The 17,896-nt window shown below is 48.5% G+C and overlaps 1 protein-coding gene across 3 annotated transcripts in view; it reads left to right on the forward strand.

Moving 5' to 3' along the window:
• The first annotated feature begins 278 nt into the window (after window positions 1–278).
• ADA2 (adenosine deaminase 2) overlaps window positions 279–17,896 on the forward strand; it is a 28,091-nt gene continuing 10,473 nt past the window's right edge. For 2 of the 3 annotated variants that reach the window (XR_010605637.1, XM_065626833.1), the window contains exons 1-7: window positions 280–510; window positions 1,543–1,868; window positions 4,829–5,054; window positions 12,191–12,401; window positions 15,805–15,932; window positions 17,056–17,146; window positions 17,437–17,545. Coding sequence is in view for 2 of the 3 variants with exons in the window: in XM_065626833.1 (XP_065482905.1) it covers window positions 1,556–1,868; window positions 4,829–5,054; window positions 12,191–12,401; window positions 15,805–15,932; window positions 17,056–17,146; window positions 17,437–17,545 (1,078 nt within the window). In the remaining variant the exon portion in view is untranslated. Of the gene's footprint in view, window positions 515–1,542; window positions 1,869–4,828; window positions 5,055–12,190; window positions 12,402–15,804; window positions 15,933–17,055; window positions 17,147–17,436; window positions 17,546–17,896 lie in introns of all 3 variants that reach the window. The other variant, XM_065626834.1, reaches the window with a different exon arrangement.

Below are 17,896 nucleotides of genomic sequence, written 5' to 3' on the forward strand. Positions count from 1 at the left end.
CCAGAATGCGTGCCCAAGCATTTTTTCTAGGGCATGTAAAAGCTGTGTATGTGTATCAGGGCATATGGGAGGGCTGCACAGACATGCCCCGATCGTCTCGCAGGCAGGCAATAATGGGTTAAAGAGTCCAGCTCCATTCTGCGTGGGAGCCGGAGAGGTTCACATCACAGACCCCACTGCTTTGGCTTCCCCATTCCCAGCCCAGCTCCCTTCAGCCACCTGCCCGGGCGCCTGTGCCCCGCTTTCTCATAACCTCCTCTGCCTCCTCCTCCTCTTTATATATTCATGAAGCAGTAGGGACGCGGATAAATAAAAGCCGAACAAGCTGGAGCCGCGGCACAGGAAGAGGAACTGTCTGCGCCAGCGGATGCCTCGCTCTGCATCGCCGGGACGGATCCTACTTCTTTATCTTTGCTGGGACAGTGCCGGCTTGCAGGGGAGATAACTGTTCCCTGCTCTCTTGAACGGCAGCTGGATGAGCTCTGGATGCAAGGAGGAGTAAAGTTAACAGTAAGTGAGTCAGTCTCACCACGGATAAGATAGCACCTTCTAGGACGTTTCTTTCTCTAAGTTCAGAGCCAGGCCTGATGTGTAGCTCCATCTAACCCCCCTCTGTTCCCAGCAGATTGCTCCCCCAGAATGCCTTCATCTCCTGGGACCCACCGATGGGGTTGAGGGCATCCTTGTGGACTCATGGGTGGAGGAGAGGCTGGAAGCAGAAGGCACATGTGCAAGCAGGGACTTATAAGATAATTCCTTTTCAAAATGGTGAACCTTTCCCCAGATTGCTTTGGTCTGTAAGGACTGGTGTGGAGGGTCACTAAAGCCTGGTGTAGAAGGATTATATTACAGCTGTGCTTTTTTGGGGAAGGGCAGAGTTCTCCAAGTTCACATGTGCCTGTCTCCTGTGATGTCTCACTACTCCCACAGCCTCCCTTCTGCCCTCTTTGTTCTGGGATTGCAAGGAAGGGACACATCTCTGTCACTGCAGGGGAAGCAGTGGGGTTTTCTGCCTGTAAGTTAACGCCTCCAATAGCTGGAATATGCAATAGGGGTGCAACAATGTCTTAAGTGTCAGGAATCAGGACCTCTTAGCTCAAGCAAAAACCCAAAGCACTTCAAGTGCAATGCCACCCCAGTTCCCTCCCTGGGATGCTGGCAGCTTGGCTGTCACCCTGTCACTAGCACCCCTAATTCTGAGGGGGCTCCATCCCATCCTGCAAGCCAGAGTTTTGACCTCACCAATCCCCTGTTCCAGGACAAGACCTTCACCACACTGCAGGTCTGCGTGACCTGCTGTCAGCCTGATCTGGGGACTAATATCTCCTCCCCACAGTCTTGTTCTGTGCAGACAGCATTATGGTGAGTGCATGAATGCACAGTCCTAAATACAGGGGACATGGGTACCAGATGCTCCTCCAATACTGAACATCCAATTAACCCACAAGTTCTGCAAGATGGGCTAGCAGTTTAATGTCTCAGTGGGTCACAGCTGTCACCTGACCTCTGCTAGTGCTCCAATTTTCTTTTATTCCCCTTCAGGTGCAGCACCAAGATGAAGCCTCCAATTGGACAAGACATAAGGCTGGCATACCTTCTCCTCAATTTGGCTTCCCTCTGCATTCCCACCCCACTGTGGAATGACCGGGACTCCCTAATGCAGGAGGAGAAAGCCCATCGGACTGGTGGCAATGTGGTGCTGAGTAGACAGGAACAGCACCTCAGCACAAAGCTCGTAAACCTCAAGAAGAAGGAGGTTGCAACAGCCATGGCTATGGGACAGTTTCCTCCAAGCATGCACTTCTTTCGGGCAAAAGGCCTCATCGATCAGAGCATGGTGTTCAGCATCTTAAAGCGCATGCCAAAAGGTAGGCTTGGCCTAAGGGTTGTTCATCTTATTCATCCTCCTCTTGTCTTTTGCTTTCTGTGCCAGAGCTGGGACAAATGTGGCAGACCTTTGGTTGCAGGCATGCTCACAAGAGCTGTAAACAGTCCTTGCTGGGTTCCAGGAAGAGCCCTGCCTCTGAAGTTGGGGACAGGGCAGGGGGAGAGAGGAAGAGGGGGATGGATTGGATGAATACACATTTCCAGCAATTGTAGCATTTGCTATAAGTTACAATATGGATGCTTCAGCCTTTCAAGTGTGGAGAAAGGGCAGAGGAAGCCAAGCCAACAAGACGTTCACCAACACTCATATTTGTTCAGCATGTTGCAGCCAGTGCCTTTGCTTTTTTCACACACACCACAGAGATGCTACCAACCTTGTCATAGCCCACTTCTTAGCCAAATCTGCTGTATTCCCCAATAAATTTTTGTGGAGGTGGTTCTGTAGCAGGCCTTGAAGTCTACTGGAAAGTCTGGGGACACTAAAGGAGGAAAGCACTACCTCCAACACTGCAAGTTTTTTCACATGTTGAAGTCAAAGCCTGTGCCGATGTGACCTGCAGAACATGCTATAGAAACTATTGTATTCTCTCACTTAGTCTTTCTTAATCAGGTTCTGTTTTGTGCACTTACAGGAGATCTCTGCTTATAAGGGCAGGCATTTCTCCTCTTGTCTTCAGTTTATGGATGTCATTTCTTCCTTGTTGGGCTGCAAGCTATGTGCTAATGGGCTGCCACGCCCTATACCAAAAAGTGCTTCTGCACACTGCAGCACAGACATAGTTTTTAAGGCATTTGAAACATTATAGATTAGATAATGGCATGAGATCGCCCAATGCCTTTGCCACACCACCCTGTTCATCCTCTGATGAGCAGCCTGGGACATGGCAGCATTTGAAAGCTCAGTACTCCAGGTTGTGATGAAAAGGAGTGGAGGATATTTTTAGCCAAGTGGAAATCCAAGCCACCTAGGCTGTGAAGCAGAAAGCCTGGTGTCTCCATGTCCCTGAGCTGCTGACCGTTCAGCAGAGAAGCAGGAGGTTGAGTTGATCCCAGGAGGAAAGCCTTGGCTTCTACCTGACTAGCTTCTCTCCCTGCATCTCTGGTTCAGTGAGGAAGCATTTGAACAAGGTGCCTTCTTTAACCATGATAGGAGACACCTGCAGCAGATATTGCCAATACTCCTGTGTCTCTGATCGCTATGTCCACCCTTCCAGGCAGTGCCTCTTTAGATGCAGAGTCCCATGGCCTTGCTCATGTGGCTGCCTGGAAACAGGTTGGTTGCCTGCTTTGGAGGATTTGGGAGTCAGCTTCTCCACAGAAGCATTTTTCACCTGTAAGGCTGTGACACTGGCACATGGCTAAGAGTCAACTTCATCACTTCCCAGCTTCTCCCTCCCAGCCTCTGGTGTGGGATGGGGATCCCTGGCTTGCAGTATCCTAATCTGTTACCATAAATGATTGGGATGTCAGAGTTGCCATTACCCTTTCATTGCTAAATTGAATAGTAAGGAATTTTAAAGTATCCCTCTCTTCAATGAGGTATCTTTGATACCAAGGAGGAATCAAAACAAACAAAAAAAACCCTTTTCAATCCAGGAGATGCTAAAATGGGTTCTCAGAATTTTTGCAAGAGCTGTAAGGTTTTAGGGCTAAGATGACAGACATCCTTGTAACTGCTTGAGTAGGACCTAGTTTAGAGGCCTCAGTCTTGATCAGAGCCCCTGGGAAATGATTGTTGCTTCAAGCACTATTGTAATTTCTATTGCTGCTCACATAGGAAAGAGGGTGGCATTGCCAGACAGAGGAGGGTAAGATCTAGATATCTGCACCATGCCCATTCTGTCACACTAGCTCTGGTGAGAACAGTAACAACAGTTGCTCAGCATCTTAACAGTGAGATCCTCTGTAGTGATAGATTATAGACATTATAGTCTATATTATATTAGCCCACTATATAGTCTCAAAGTTTGTCTAATGTCACATGCATAACAGTATTTTGTCTTGTTCCTCCTACTCACATTCTCCCTTTACCCCTAAGGGCATCAAAATGATTTTGACTATGAGGTCTCCCCTAGACTAATAAAATACATATCTGTAAGACTTTAGCTCTCACAGTATCTTCCCTTAATGACTGTGAAGTTTAGTTCAAGCACCAGTAATGCAAGAAGTCTCTGCAAAAGGAGAGACTTTAGCAAAACAAAAGGATGGGCTGAAGAAGGTGAGCATGCAGAGGATGCTGCTTCTGCCAGGAAGACAAGCAGTTGCCAACATGCCGCACAATAACAGAGCATCCTAAAGGCCCTTGGTGCCAGCCAGCAGCAGACGTATCATGCTAGCTGGCATGCTTTTGATAAGGTATAGAAGTAGATGGTACTTCTGCACCTGAGTGCAATTCCCCACTGTGTCATGGTCTGGGACTTGGGTATGTGCAAGAGTTTCAGAGAGATGAAAGAAGAGGCACAGTCTAGATGTAAAAAAAAAATGAGGCTGAGGTTCAAAGAGATTGGATACAGAGGCTTGCTTCAGGTTTGTGAGTCAGCTAGCATGCCTTGTAAACTGCTGCCTACTGTGTGAGTTCCTCTTTAAATCAGTGGGGCCTGAGCCAGCTCACAGCAAAGTCTGTGTGAAAGACCTTTAATAACTCAGAGCATTTTCCATCCCAGTGGAGAAGGAGAGCTCCCTATTGATTTCCCCCCTCCCTCCACTCCCAGGGAGCTGTCACGCTCTGCCTGCCCTGCGTTTGATGTGGAGGGGGCCACATCCCTCAGCATAGGGGAGGCAGAGCAGCTGCGCAGACTCCGCTGGGAGAGGTCACTCACAGACATCTAGAAGCATTTCCAGATGCCCCTGGATGGGCAAACTCAAACTATTATCACATTAAGCCTCAGTTCCTTCTTCTCAAATGCCTTGTCTCATCAGGATGTACTTTTTCTTACACCAGGTGCTGTCTTACACCTGCATGACTATGCCCTCCTGAGTGTGGACTGGCTGGTATACAATGCTACCTACCTCCCCAACTGCTACATCTGCTTCACACACATGGGCACCGTTCGGTTTCGCTTTTCCAAGCCTCACCCTCCTCACTCAGTGCCAGCCCAGTGCTCCCAGTGGGTTTTGCTGGAGACTTTCCGGAAACAACTGCACAATGTGACAGAGTTTGATAGCAGGTGAGTGAAGAGGGATTGCAAGCCTGCCAGTACTTCATGACAGCATTGTGTAGCCAGCAGGATCATTCTCATCCAACTTTCTCAATTGCTTTCTCCTCACATTTAGATGGAACCCCCTATATTTCAGTCTGTGTCTGTTGCCCCTCACCCTATCATTGAGCACCACTGAAAAGAGCCTAGTCCCATCCTCTTGACATGCACCCTTGAGATATTTATAATCATTGATAATATCCCCTTTCAGCCTTCTCTTCTCCAGGCTGAACAGACCCAGCTCTCTCAGTCCCTCCTCATAAGAGAGATGCTCCAGACCCCCAATCATAATGTACCTAGAACAAGCACATAGCAATATAAGAGCTTGAGGTTTGCAGCACTAAGTATACCAGAGTTAGAGATCACCAAAATTGAAGTTTTCTGTGTACCCTCACTCTGGTCCTTTGCATAGACATGTTGAAGATAGTAGTTTAAGCAGATTTATGTGACCTGCCCCCATTTCTCCTCAGCACCCAAGCTGGATGTACCCCCAGCAAGGGACAAGACTGTATAGTGAAAGACCCCATCTCATCCATTGAGGTACCCAGGAACAGGACAAGGAATTCAGGTAGCTGAGAAACAGGCTCTCCTCAACAGCAGAGAAGTAATTTGTAAAGTCATTCCTTTGCCTCAGAGCAAGAAGCTGGGCAAACTAATTATGTTAAAGTTACTGCACTAGCAAAACAAACCAACCAACCAAACGAAACCACAACCAACCCAGCCTCCTCATCTGAACACCAACCTTGTTTTCTGAGGACTCTCTTTGAAACCCACTGGTATCCACCACATTGAAGCATGAAGGACTGATTTCCAACAGGACCCTCGGACACAAGGAACCATGACTTGCCCTCAGACAAGGGGTTTGGTCTCAGCCTAGGCACTGACTGAGGCAATGAACCCTACACACAGGTCCTCTGCCTGGTAGCACCTCCCTCCCCCGCAATGCCAGGCTGCTAATAGAGCTTCTCCCCTTACAGGCAAGGCCTCCTATAGCTGCCCAGGAACTCACACTTCAGATGGCTCCCCAAGGCATCACTCACCACCTTGCACAAGCTCCTCTCCCTGCAGGCAGCTCCTACCATAACTGCTGGCAGACTTTTTATCAGGACCAGGTGTTAGCTGGCTGCTCGGCAGCCACCTACCATTTAATCACTTACAGGCGGGTGGGAATAGCCCAGCTCCCCCCCCAGCTGGTGGTGGCAGGAAGAGGGAGCCCTTTCTCCTCATCCAGGGGCCATTGATCCTGGGACAAAGTCCTGCCGAAAGGCTAGGAGGAAGCGTGTAGTTCTGTGTGGTGTGCAGGGGGCTGGAGAGAGCACACTAAATAATGCATGAAGTCAGACACTGAGTGATGAGGACAAAGGAAAATATTGAGTAGTGATCCATTCACAGGGCACTGTCATCCATGGCGCTCCAGGGGCTGGGGTCCCATGGAAAAAAATTGTGTAGGGTGTCATGTAATTAAAGACAGTATCTCCATGCCAACACGTGAGGAGAAGGCTGGATTCAGGTGATGTGGACCCTAGCTACAGCATTTCCTAAGTGAAATTTGATGAGTTTCTCTATAGTGCTCTTCAGTGAGGGTGCGTGCTTTTAAACAGAGACCTTTTAACTCTTTGGGAGCTTGTATTGCCTCCACGTGGAAGTTGTCTGGGCTCTATGCCCTACAGATCTGGGAAGGAGGTCAGGTTGGGAAGCTGAGGAGCTGCCAGACCTTTAGCATGGTATTGCTTTCCCTCCCCAACAACAGCCAGGGGCAGGGCAGAGGGAGCTGACTCTCCAGGGCACCCACCACCCCTCTCCTACAGAGGTCTGAGCACTTCCAGAAGGGAAAGAGAAGGTAGTGCCAGACCCAGCGCTCTTGACCTTTTATAACGTGAGGCTCGAACGCCCTGACATGTGATGGAAGAAATAAGATCCAGTGAGAAGTCACTTATCTACATCTTCCACAGACAAAACTGGTTCCCCACTAGCTCCCTTCCATTTCTACTGGGAGTGATGATGAGGAAAAGACCATAGCACCAGCTCTGTTCAACCCTACCAGGAGACCCATAAATAATGTGCAAGAGATTTTGAAGCAGCTTCACTTCCCTAAAGCCCAAGCAATTGCACTGGGTAATCTAGAACTGTCTCAGGAACAGCCCTTTGTTGTATTTGTTTTCAGTGGTGTTTCTGTAGCATGACATCCCCTTCTGGCTGAGCCTAGGGTCCACAGCGTCCTATACACCTAGGAGAGTGGAGCTGTGCATGGTTTGGTTCCCTATGGTCCTGTTTGGGAACATGACTTCTTTTCAGAGGCAGTGTTATCAAGTTCCTCTTCTTTTGTATTAATTGTCCAACCATGCCTAGTAGCCACAAGTCAGGGCAGGACTTCAGAGTGGCAGGCACCACACAGGGACACAAGACAGACCCTGCTACAAGGGTCTCCCCAAGGGAAGGGGGGAAACTGAGGCAGAGACCAATTAAGTATTTTCCTCAGCAAACACATGCCAGAGCCAAGTACAAACGTAAAACTCGTGCAGCCTGGGTGCTTGGACTTACTCATTTTAATATGTTGTCCTTCATTTCTTGCCCTTCTGTGCTCATGACCACAAAATTGCAGAGAAGCTACTGCACATAATGTGCAAACACACAAACAACAGCCACATTGAGGTGCTTCCCCTCCTATTTTCATCTAATCCCTGGGTACTAGTCTAGGGGTTAGGAATGTTTTTTTGGCCGTCTGGAAACAGGTCTCTAGCCAGGAATAGGCCCCAATCTGTTCTGCCTCTCAGTTTCTGGAAAGTCTCCCAGTTTCTTGAACATGTGCATCCCAGGCTACCTCTTCCGCGCACTCCTCTTTGCCCTTGAGCACTGACAAGCTGAGGGAAAGCAGATGTCAGAGGAAGGAACGGATGGATAGTTGGGTGGTTTCAAGGAAGTATCAAGGGAATATGGCAGCAGGGAAGGGCTCTCATGCGAGATGGGGTGGATCAGCGAATGTGAAGGGAACAATGGAAATGTTTCCAAGAGGCTGCACCTCTTTCACCTTACTGCATTCCTGACCAGGAAGGGCTGAGGGGGAGAGGTATCTGCATTGCATTCTTGCTGTTTGCATTTTTAGGTACATATACATCTGTGTGTGTGTGTGTGTTGGAAGGAAGTCTTTTTGTTTGTTTCCCTCAAAAGAAAGTTTAATCATTCCTATTCAAAACACATGAGTTATGGGCCAAGACCCTGGAGTATTTGTTTCCTGGTAAGCTTCCAAAAGGATACTATTATGAGAGTCAGGAGACCGTGGGCCAAGAGACAGAGAAAAGAAAGGAATTTTGCTGTGAGAGTTAAAACTAAAAAACAATCCTCACTTATTTGCTTCACAATCAATTATGACATAGGAGAATACCATTTTGTTCCTCAAGATGCAACATAGCGGCTACTGTCTCCAAAGCGAGATCTCACAACAGGCATGTCCCTAGATATTTAGGGAAACAGCGTTGACATTCCAGATATTTGTAAAATAACACCCCACACCCTCCCAGCAGCAGCCCGGGGATTAAGGCCGTGCCCCCCGGCAGCGCAGCTCCAGCAGCCCAGCCGAGCTCTCCATCACCAGGATGAAGTCATCTGTGAGGGAGCTGACACCATGGCCAAGCCTGCGGGGACAACTCCCCTGGGAACTCACGGCTGCCTGGACCTCCATCACCTTCCCCTCCATGTCCTCTGACTGCCTTATCTAACGGAAAAATAGGGCAGTGTGTGCACTACAAGAGGGAAAGAAAAAAAAAAAACCACACTACAGAAACAAAGCACTCTGCTCCTGCTACAAGTCTCCCCTTGGGGAGAAGAAGAGGGGACGAGAGAGAGAGAGAAAGCGAATGAACCACATGTGACAGATGTTAGTCACACTATTTAATGCACCACTGGAAGACATTCAGATACTATGGTGAGGAGAGGGGTATAATTACCCATCAAGAACGGAAAGAGAAGCAGGAAAAAGAATCCCTTTAAAAACAAGGCAACAAAACCGTTCACGTCTGCATTATATAGTGGGAGAAAGCAAAACAGTTGGGGGAAAGAGAAACAGGAAAAGAGAAAGCAAAACTGCAGTTGAAAATAAATAAGCCTTAGCTGGTCGTTTTAGCTGTGCCCCTTTGGGCATATGCATTGCAATAACATCATTCAGTGCATATATGACATGACATGGAAGACTATTTGTAGTCTGCACCTGATCACTGGCGAGGGCCCATTCCAGAAAAGAAGCAAAAAATGCATTTATGAAGCTTTGCTTCATCTGCATGAGCTACTGATGGCAAAAGCCCCTGAACCCTTAGAAGATTATCCAGTTATGAAGGATAGATCACTATTATGCTATAAATCTTCAACAGTTACAGGGATCAATAATCAGTCTCAAAGGGAAGGGGATGATTAAGAAAAAAAAAGCACTATTTGATTTATGTGCTTTTAGGAGCAGGGTGGTGTGGGGATTTATTGTTGTTTCTAGCCCAAGAGCATAGGCTAAGTAAACAACCAGAAGTTTGTACAGCTAGATTTGAAAAACAGGGAGCAGAGCCCTGTGCAGGCTCATTGCTGGAGGAGCGGAGTTCTCACAGGACAAGGGGAGAAAGTGGTGGGAGCCCGACTAACCACCCATCCTTATCTGAAACAACGCTGTGCAGGGTGGCGAGAACGGGCTTGCACGGCCTTTTGATCCACAGGGAGGTTTTCCCCTTGGTGCTTGCAGGGTTGGTGGGAACAGCCCCGCTCGGCTCTCATCTTCAGGCAGGTGCTCTCCGCCGGCATGTGCGGCTGGTGGGAGCTGCCCTTCGGCCAGGGCTGAGGCCAGGAAAGGAGTGGAAAAGTCTGCTTTCCCCAGCTCTTCCCACACGAAACTTCCTCTCTCCTCCCCACCAAGCTGGAGCACACCATCTCCGCTCTGGCAGCTGGATCAGTGCCTTCAAGATGCTCCCTGCATTCCTGGTTTCTAGGGTGATGCTATGGTGTTTCCCACTGCAGTGTGCTCCCCACTGCCCTCCTGAAATGCTGCCCGCCCCTGCCATGGTCCGGCTTGGTCCCCTTTGGTTGCATGGATTACTGAACAGGAGCTGGGGTTGCCCAGTGTCCTGTGAAAATGGCACCAAAGCCCTTATTGTAAAGCACATGAGGGCAGAACCCAAGTTGCTGTGGAAACCTTAGCTCTGAGTTTTTCTGACTGTTGAGCATGTAAAATCTCATCCTTAATGTGCTAAGAGCATCTCTTTATGTACAGTTTTGCTTTCTAAAATTGTTTCAAGCAAAGAAATTAAGAGAGTGAAGAAGAAACGAAACAGCAGCCACTGGAAGAGGGTCCTTAGAGAGCAAAACAGCAGGCGGATGTTGGGGGAACAGGGTCTGTTTTATGGGCAAGATGGAGGGACTCAAAAGGCATGTCCCTGCCTCAGATGTCTTAGTTTATGAGTTTGGACCAGATCACATTTTATGTCTGTAGGAAGGAGGTTTTTAATTCCATCCACAGAAACCTCCTGGAAGAAGATAATAAGAGCACAAATCAAACCCACCTCTCCCATATAACAGAGCAGATTGCTGCACGAGGATGGGGGGCAAGACATCAAACACAAAACATTATTAAAGATCTGTAGCTGTTATAAAAGGGGAACAATATACTTGGTTGAAGGATGAAGCACGGTCAAAAGTATTTCTGTCTGAACCTGCTTAGCCCTCCAGTACTAGATAAACATCAGGCATAGTCAGACTGGTAAACCCATCCATCTGCAAGGACCCGGCTCTACAGCTTGCTGTGATGGCTTCAGTTTGCCCACCCAGGAATGAAGTCAATTACCCCCTGTATTGCCATTTAGATTTTACCCATGGCCTGAGAAATTTATTACGAACTCTTCTTGAGGTGGCCACCGGCAGAGGGAGGCGAGCTGTTGCTGAGGCAAAGCTTTGGATGGGATGAAGGCTATTAGCTTGTCAGAGGACAGCGTTGCGGCACAGACGCTCGCCCTGTCCTAAATGCAAGCTGTCGCCTCCAACTAGATAGTCTTGCAATTACTGGCTCCCTTAAACTCTGCTTGATAAAACCACCCTCCGCCTCTGCATTTCTGAAAGAGGCTTATACGCCGGCTGAGTCTATGGAGGAAATAAATATGTTTCTGTCCCACTAAGGAAAAGCCAGGACCTGTGATTTTTATCAGTTGTTTCCCACCAGTGAATTCTGAAGAAGTTATCAGCAAGGCAGGCAGGATATCATGTTTGTTCCTCCGAGGGGGGAAAGGATTTCTGATTGACAATCATTTTCCCCCGCTTATATTAGATTACGTATTTTGACAACACAAATGTACCAGGGCAAGTTACAGGCTCAGGAAGCAGGTTGGTGGTAGCCCAGTGCATGGTGTCTCCCAGAGACTGTCTGCCTTTAGGTGGTGAACAGAGGGCTGGTAGTCATAACTTTTTACATGCATTGAAGATGTTTGGGAGAATATATTGTCTGCAGGAGTAATGTACTAGTCTGGTTTTGGATTAAGGATATCCCTGGGTAAGAGAAAACAATTCTAATCATATAAACCCATCATACTTCCTTTTGTAACTCCATTACTCCTTAAGATCTTCCCCTCAAAAAAGGAAGAAGTGGGTACTTTGAACATCTAGTCTTACCCAGCTTGTAGCTCAACATGTAGCACGTGAGTTTTTACCTGTCAAAGGATACAGTTATTATGTGTACCAGCCACTAGAGGAGTAAATACAGGTGGCAGAAAAATGACCTGGATGCTTCCTAGTTGCACCAGTCATTGTTACGCCTATATGTATTGCAGTGCCAACAGGCTCCAAGAAGGTATTTGGCTCCTATTGTGGCAGGAATGGCTTTGCACCTTTTCTTGGTCCTGCCCAAAACCCACGTGCCTCCTTCAGCAGAGCTGCTGCCCTGCTGCACCCCAGAGCATGTGGTCAGAGAGTCCCACATCCGCAAAACTTGGTCTCCGAAAATAAAACTCACACCTGTCTTGGAGGAATCCTATTTCCTCCTGTACCAAACACCCAGCTGCCAGCCAGTGTCTCTTTGAATGCTGAAAGCTAGCTGAGTTGTTTGTTCTCCTCATTCTTCCTCTTCCCTTTACCCTTTTCTACAGCTTGCTGAGAAACCTGACCCTCGTGACAGATGCCCCCGAGCTGGCCTACCCTTCTCAGACTTTCATTTGGAAAAGATTTGAAGAAGTCTTTCTCATTGCCTCTGGACTTATCTGCTATGCACCCGTCTTCAAGGCCTATTTCTACCAGGGATTGCTGGAGCTCTATGAAGATAACATACAGTACGTTGAGATAAGAGCTATCCTGCCGCCGGTATGTATTTTTTGGCTTCTCTAGTATTCTTTTAAATCCTTATTTCTCCATAACTTTTCTCAAGCCCTATCTTGAATTTAGTTTTTAGATGTTTGCATACTTGCCCTTCTAAGGATGCTGGAAAACCTTGATCATATTCAAAGGTCTTTGTTGGAGATTTGCATAGGCAAGGGCTTGAAAGGGAGAGATACTTTTTCTTACTGCAGCAACAGCACAAGACTGCATTGTACAGTCTGACTGGCAGCTGGGTTGAAATCTTGCCGGTTGGGAAGATGCATCTTGGCTGGTCTTCACCAAAATCACCTGTTCTGTGGAAGCTCTTCTGGAACAATTTCCCATCTTGAATAGAGACTTGTTCTGGAACAGTTATGTTATTTTGAATCTATTTTCAGAATTTCAGAATCAGAAGCTGTTTTCAGAATGAATTATTCAAACAGGCTAGTAAGGTGCTTGGCAAAGCACAACCTTCCACAGTTTGCAAACAATCTAAAATTTTGGCTATGTTAAGTATGAACTGCTCTTTTCATCACCACTAACACTAAAATCTGTTGTTAATAGTTTAGACCTTTCTCCTTGCATGCCATCTGGAGATGGTGAGACTGTCCTACAATCACATACTGCCCTGATACCTTCCCAAGCACCAGCAGACCCCACCATGGTTCTTCGCCTATAACAGTTCCCACTTTCCCAGTGACAATTTTGACCCTGCAGGTGTACCTCTTCCATGCAGTTCTCCAGACCAGCTCCAAGCGGGCCAGCACGGGAGTGTGAGCTCTGTCAGAGAGGCAGATTCCTTGCCAAAACTAACGAACTGGGGCTGCTGTATCTCATTACCTCATCCACCTCCAAGTTCTTAACAGTTCATTGCAATGGGAATGAAACTGCTGTGCAGGGTCCACCCAGCAGCACCTGAAGGACCAGGTGGTAGTGGCAGGTTGTGCATGGGAATGTGGGTACCAGCTTGCTGCTGGCACCAGAGCATCCAGTGGATGGAGCAGCCATGCTGACATGGTGGCCCAACTCCTGAATGTGCCTGCCAGCAACTTCCTTAAATCATTGCCCTTGCATGCAATGGCTGGTGGGCTCCGGCCAGCTGCAGATGAAGGTCTGCACCCCAGCAACCACTGCTGCTGCTAGGCAGGCATCTGCAGCCACCCTATCAACAGAGAGGCTGGTGATATGACAAATTTAGAGGCTTATCTGGCTTTGTGACTGTATCCACTCCAACACCAGGCGAGCAGGGCTGCCTAACCCTGCCTTGTTGTGACCTGGGATGGCCCCATAGAGAAACAGGGCTCAGTGACAGGGCTGCAGTCTGGCACTCTGTCGTGCCTGAGGTGAGAAGGGTGTATTGAAATGGAAAAAAAAAAGGGGGGGGGGAGGGGAGAAGACCACAAAGCTTATATGCCTCTTACTTTGTTGGAGGTTGGTCATAAGACAGTTGCTCTGAAGTTAGTCACCATCTGTCTCTGGGGTACCTAGAAAGAGAAAACAACAGCAATGTCAAAATTCCTGTGCTGTGAGACAGCGCGAGTGCTGGCATCCCCCCAGGTCACAGAGGTTTCCGGGCCAAAAGTATCTGCAATGATAGGAGCGCGTGGGCCTGACTGGAAGATACCCTGCATTTACCGGCAGTCCTTAGACATGGTTGTAACGCCTTTTGAAGAGAGGCTTGGCAGAGAAGATTTGCTTCCCATCCAGCCCCTAATGCTGGTTCCAGCTGTGGGAGCCTCCAGAGCCCTTGGGCGTGCTGGCACCCAGCAGCTCGGCATGCTGTGAGGTATAGGCAGGGCTGCCTGCAGCCTAGGTAGTTTGGGGACGGACTTTTTAGCAGGGTCTGTTAGGACAGGACAGGGGGTAATGGTTTTAAACTAAAGAAGGGGAGAGTCAGGCTAGACATGAGGAAGAAATTTTTTACAATGAGGGTGGTGAAACACCAGCACAGGTTGCCCAGAGAGGTGGTAGATGCTCCATCCCTGGAGACATTCAAGGCTGGGCTGGATGGGGCTCTGAGCAACCTGATCTGGTTGAAGATGTTCCTGCTCATGGCAGGGAGTTGGACTAGATGAGCTTTGAAGGTCCCTTCCAACCCAAACTATTCTATGACTCTAGCACTGCAAGGAGCTTGGGATGTGCTGGGCTGCTGCCTCGATGGGCAGTGCAGGCAGCAAAGTACCAGCTAGGCTGGAGCGGGGACTAGAGGGAAGGGAAACGCTTTGGCATTAAAGTTGAGGTGAGCAGCGTGTGACAGGAATAGTGAGATGCTTGTGTGGCTGGAGATCCTCTACAAGGCTTGGACAACAGCGCTCCCTGCAAAAGCTCGTCTTGCAGCAAAGTCTGCCAGAAGCAGCCCCTGCAGTAAAGTAAATGAAAGTCAGGACTTAGTGCAAACCAGCAAACATTGTGGAAAAGCCCCCCCACACCCAGCTGTGTTTGCAAATTCAGGTGTGTAAAGTCTCACATTCCCATGGGCCGCAGCAGGGCAAAAAAATTCCCTCTGAGCATCTGCAGCCGCCCCACAGCTCCTGGTGCCTGCAAGGGGGATGCCACAGCGTGATGGGGCACAGGGGCTTAGCGAAGGGCATCGCTGCAAGGGGCAGCACTGGAGGGGAAGTAAGAAGGTGGAGTGGACCAGTTACAGGGTAGAGGAGAAGGGTGAAGGAGAAAGGAAAGATGAGAAGCAACAGAACAGAATGGATCAAATTATTTCAGCCACCATTTGTGAGTGACTCCAGGCAGGGCCTTTATGGATTAGTATCAACCAGGGAACGTAGCGTCTATGTCTCTGCAGAAATCAGGGCAAAAGCCCTGTGTATAGCCTTGGTTGTGAGGAACTCACAAAGTAAGTTGATGAGACTGAGCATGCCAGAAGGATTATTTTTCCCAGTTTGCAGCCAGAGAACTGGGAAACCAGGGCAAGACTAAATGAAACGGCTCAAGGTCACGGAGCAAACCTCTGGCAGAGAGGAGCAGAAGGATAGCTTAGGGAGCTCAGCCCTCTCATGCCTTGAGCCTTCCTTAGCTGACAGTCTGCCACCACAAGGCACAGAGTGTGTGTGAGCTGCCACGCAACTGGGCAAAATGCTCCAACATTTCATACAGACGTGAGTGAGAGGTCATGGTCTCCTCTGGGTACTCAAGGGCACTTGCTTGCCATGTCTGAACATGGATAAACTTGTTTCTTGAATCATACAGAAGGGAGGAAAACTACTCCTTGGTTCTTGCCAGCTGGTGAAGGCTTCAAGAAGAAAATGTACTGCACAGATTTAACTGGGTTTTTTCTGCCCTTTTGCCAGAATTGTGGCACATTGCTTCTCCTGAGGTTTTCTTCAGTTAATTTCTCCCATCTTCCAAGAAAACACCTCTTCCAACTTTTGCTTGCCATGTGCTTTTCATCACGCAGGTGTATGAACTGGATGGCACCCAGCACAATAAATCATGGTCCGTGGCAACCTACCGGGAAGTGACCAGACAGTTTGTGAAGGAACACCCTGACTTTCTTGGAGCCAAGATTATATTTGCAGCACACAGGTAGAAGCTGAGTGGGGCTAAGAGGGTTTATGTATGGCTGGCTATACTATGGTGGAGGTGGTGGTGGGGAGAGAGGGGCCCAGGCAGTGCCAGGAGAAGTGATGCTGAGGGCTGGGCTGAAGTGCCACAGTTGGTTAGCAAAGCCCACATGCATGGTCAGACCCAGGCTATTGACTCCCAAAGCATTCCCTGGCAGGTGTAAAAGGCTGAGGATGAGAAATCATCTATATAAATCTGCGTACGTGCAAAGCGGCCAGGGTTAGCTGATGGCGTGTGCTGGGGAGACAAGCGTCTGTGAGCCCTGGGTGCAGGAGTGAGCAAGGGGAGAGCTGCGTGCATGTCCAAGCCGTGTGTGCTCTCTTCTCAAACCTGGACACACTCCTCCTCTCTGCAGAAGCTGAAGCAGTGACAGCAGTGCCCGAGTATGGGCACTCTGTATTGCAAAGGTCCTTGTGGGACCCTGCAAACGCCGTTCTCCCAGCAGCCTTTGTACGGTATGTTCGTGCTGCTGTTCGCAAGCGGGCGTGAGGCTGTTCTCCAAGTCAGCCAGATGCCATCAAGTCATGTGAGGTGATCCTGAGCAAATATAACGAACCTCTCAGCAGCACTTACTCACTGCGGCTCAGCATGATGCTGTTTCCAGTTCAGAGCTGGCTTGCGTCTGGCCAGCTTGGGTATGGACAGAGTCTGTCTGCAAAATGCACTGTGAAGTCTAAGTCCGATAGGGCTGGAAGAAATCTAAATTTAAAACTCTCTTGAAATGCAACTACTGTCGCACCTCCCAGCAAAACAGTCGAGATGAAAAAAAATATTTAAACATTTTCTCTCCATGCTGTTGTGCTCCCTGCTTGGTAGATGGGAAAGCCAGTGAATCTTAGACAAGTGTGCCACAACTCAAGGGAGACCAGGATCTAGCCAGGCATTTCCTCGTCATTCAGGGGTTTCCTTTCATAATATCAATTTTCTACTGCTGTTACTCTGGAGACCTGAAGCTGGTTGTCAGATTCAGGAGCAACTTGCATTTAGGAAATACCCCTGGGGGTTGCATTTCACAACTCAAACCCAAAGAAGGCAGGCCCGTGGGAGTGAGCCTCTGCACTGCTTTCTCTCTCTTGCTCTTTAGGATGCTGAACGTTTCCCAGATTAAAGAAGCCGTCGTCACTGCCATGGCACTCAGAGCCCGCTTCCCAGACACCCTGGCAGGCTTTGACCTGGTAACTGTATTTCTTCTGTGGCTTCAAGTTAACCCCTATAGGTGTGATAGAACGACATGTATAATAAGGCATATGTTTTATATCAGAGCCAGATCCTCTGCTGCTGTACTGAAATCAGTGTAAATGAATTGCAAATCATCCAGCTAAGGATTTTGCTGAGGGTAATTGACAAAATTCCCTCAAAGAGTCAGCATTACAATTTCAGTACAGTTGGCGCCTCAGCAATACATTGCTTTAAGTCCCACCATCTTCCAGAGCATGCTCAAAAATACCTTTCCTCTTTCCCCCAGGTTGGTGATGAGGATGAAGGTCATTCTTTGTGGGACCTGAAGGATGCCCTGACCATCCCATACTCTCTGGGGATCAACTTGCCGTATTTTTTCCATGCTGGGGAGACTGGTAAGTGGTCAGGACTCAAGGCCTGTTGTTGTCTGCAAAGGGAAGAAGTGAAGTCTTGCAAAGCACTGAAGCAGCAAGCCTGACTGTACCAAGACGATGAGGGGAGGATATGTGTGTATACATGCACATGTGTAATCAATTTTCCCTATGCTTCTCCCGATATCAGCTTGTTGATGTAGCATTCCTACATGGCACCTCCCCTACTTGCTCCCTGCTTTTGACTGCAGGGATCATGTCGCTCAGCATCTTTGCCCTGTGTGTAACAAGGAGTCATGCTGCAAGAGTTATTGCTGGTGCAACGTAGCTATTTTGTCCTCAGAGCAGCACTCACCTCCCATCCACAGCAGCAGC

Source organism: Caloenas nicobarica, chromosome 1, assembly GCF_036013445.1.
Source record: "Caloenas nicobarica isolate bCalNic1 chromosome 1, bCalNic1.hap1, whole genome shotgun sequence".
Classification (NCBI taxonomy): domain Eukaryota; kingdom Metazoa; phylum Chordata; class Aves; order Columbiformes; family Columbidae; genus Caloenas; species Caloenas nicobarica.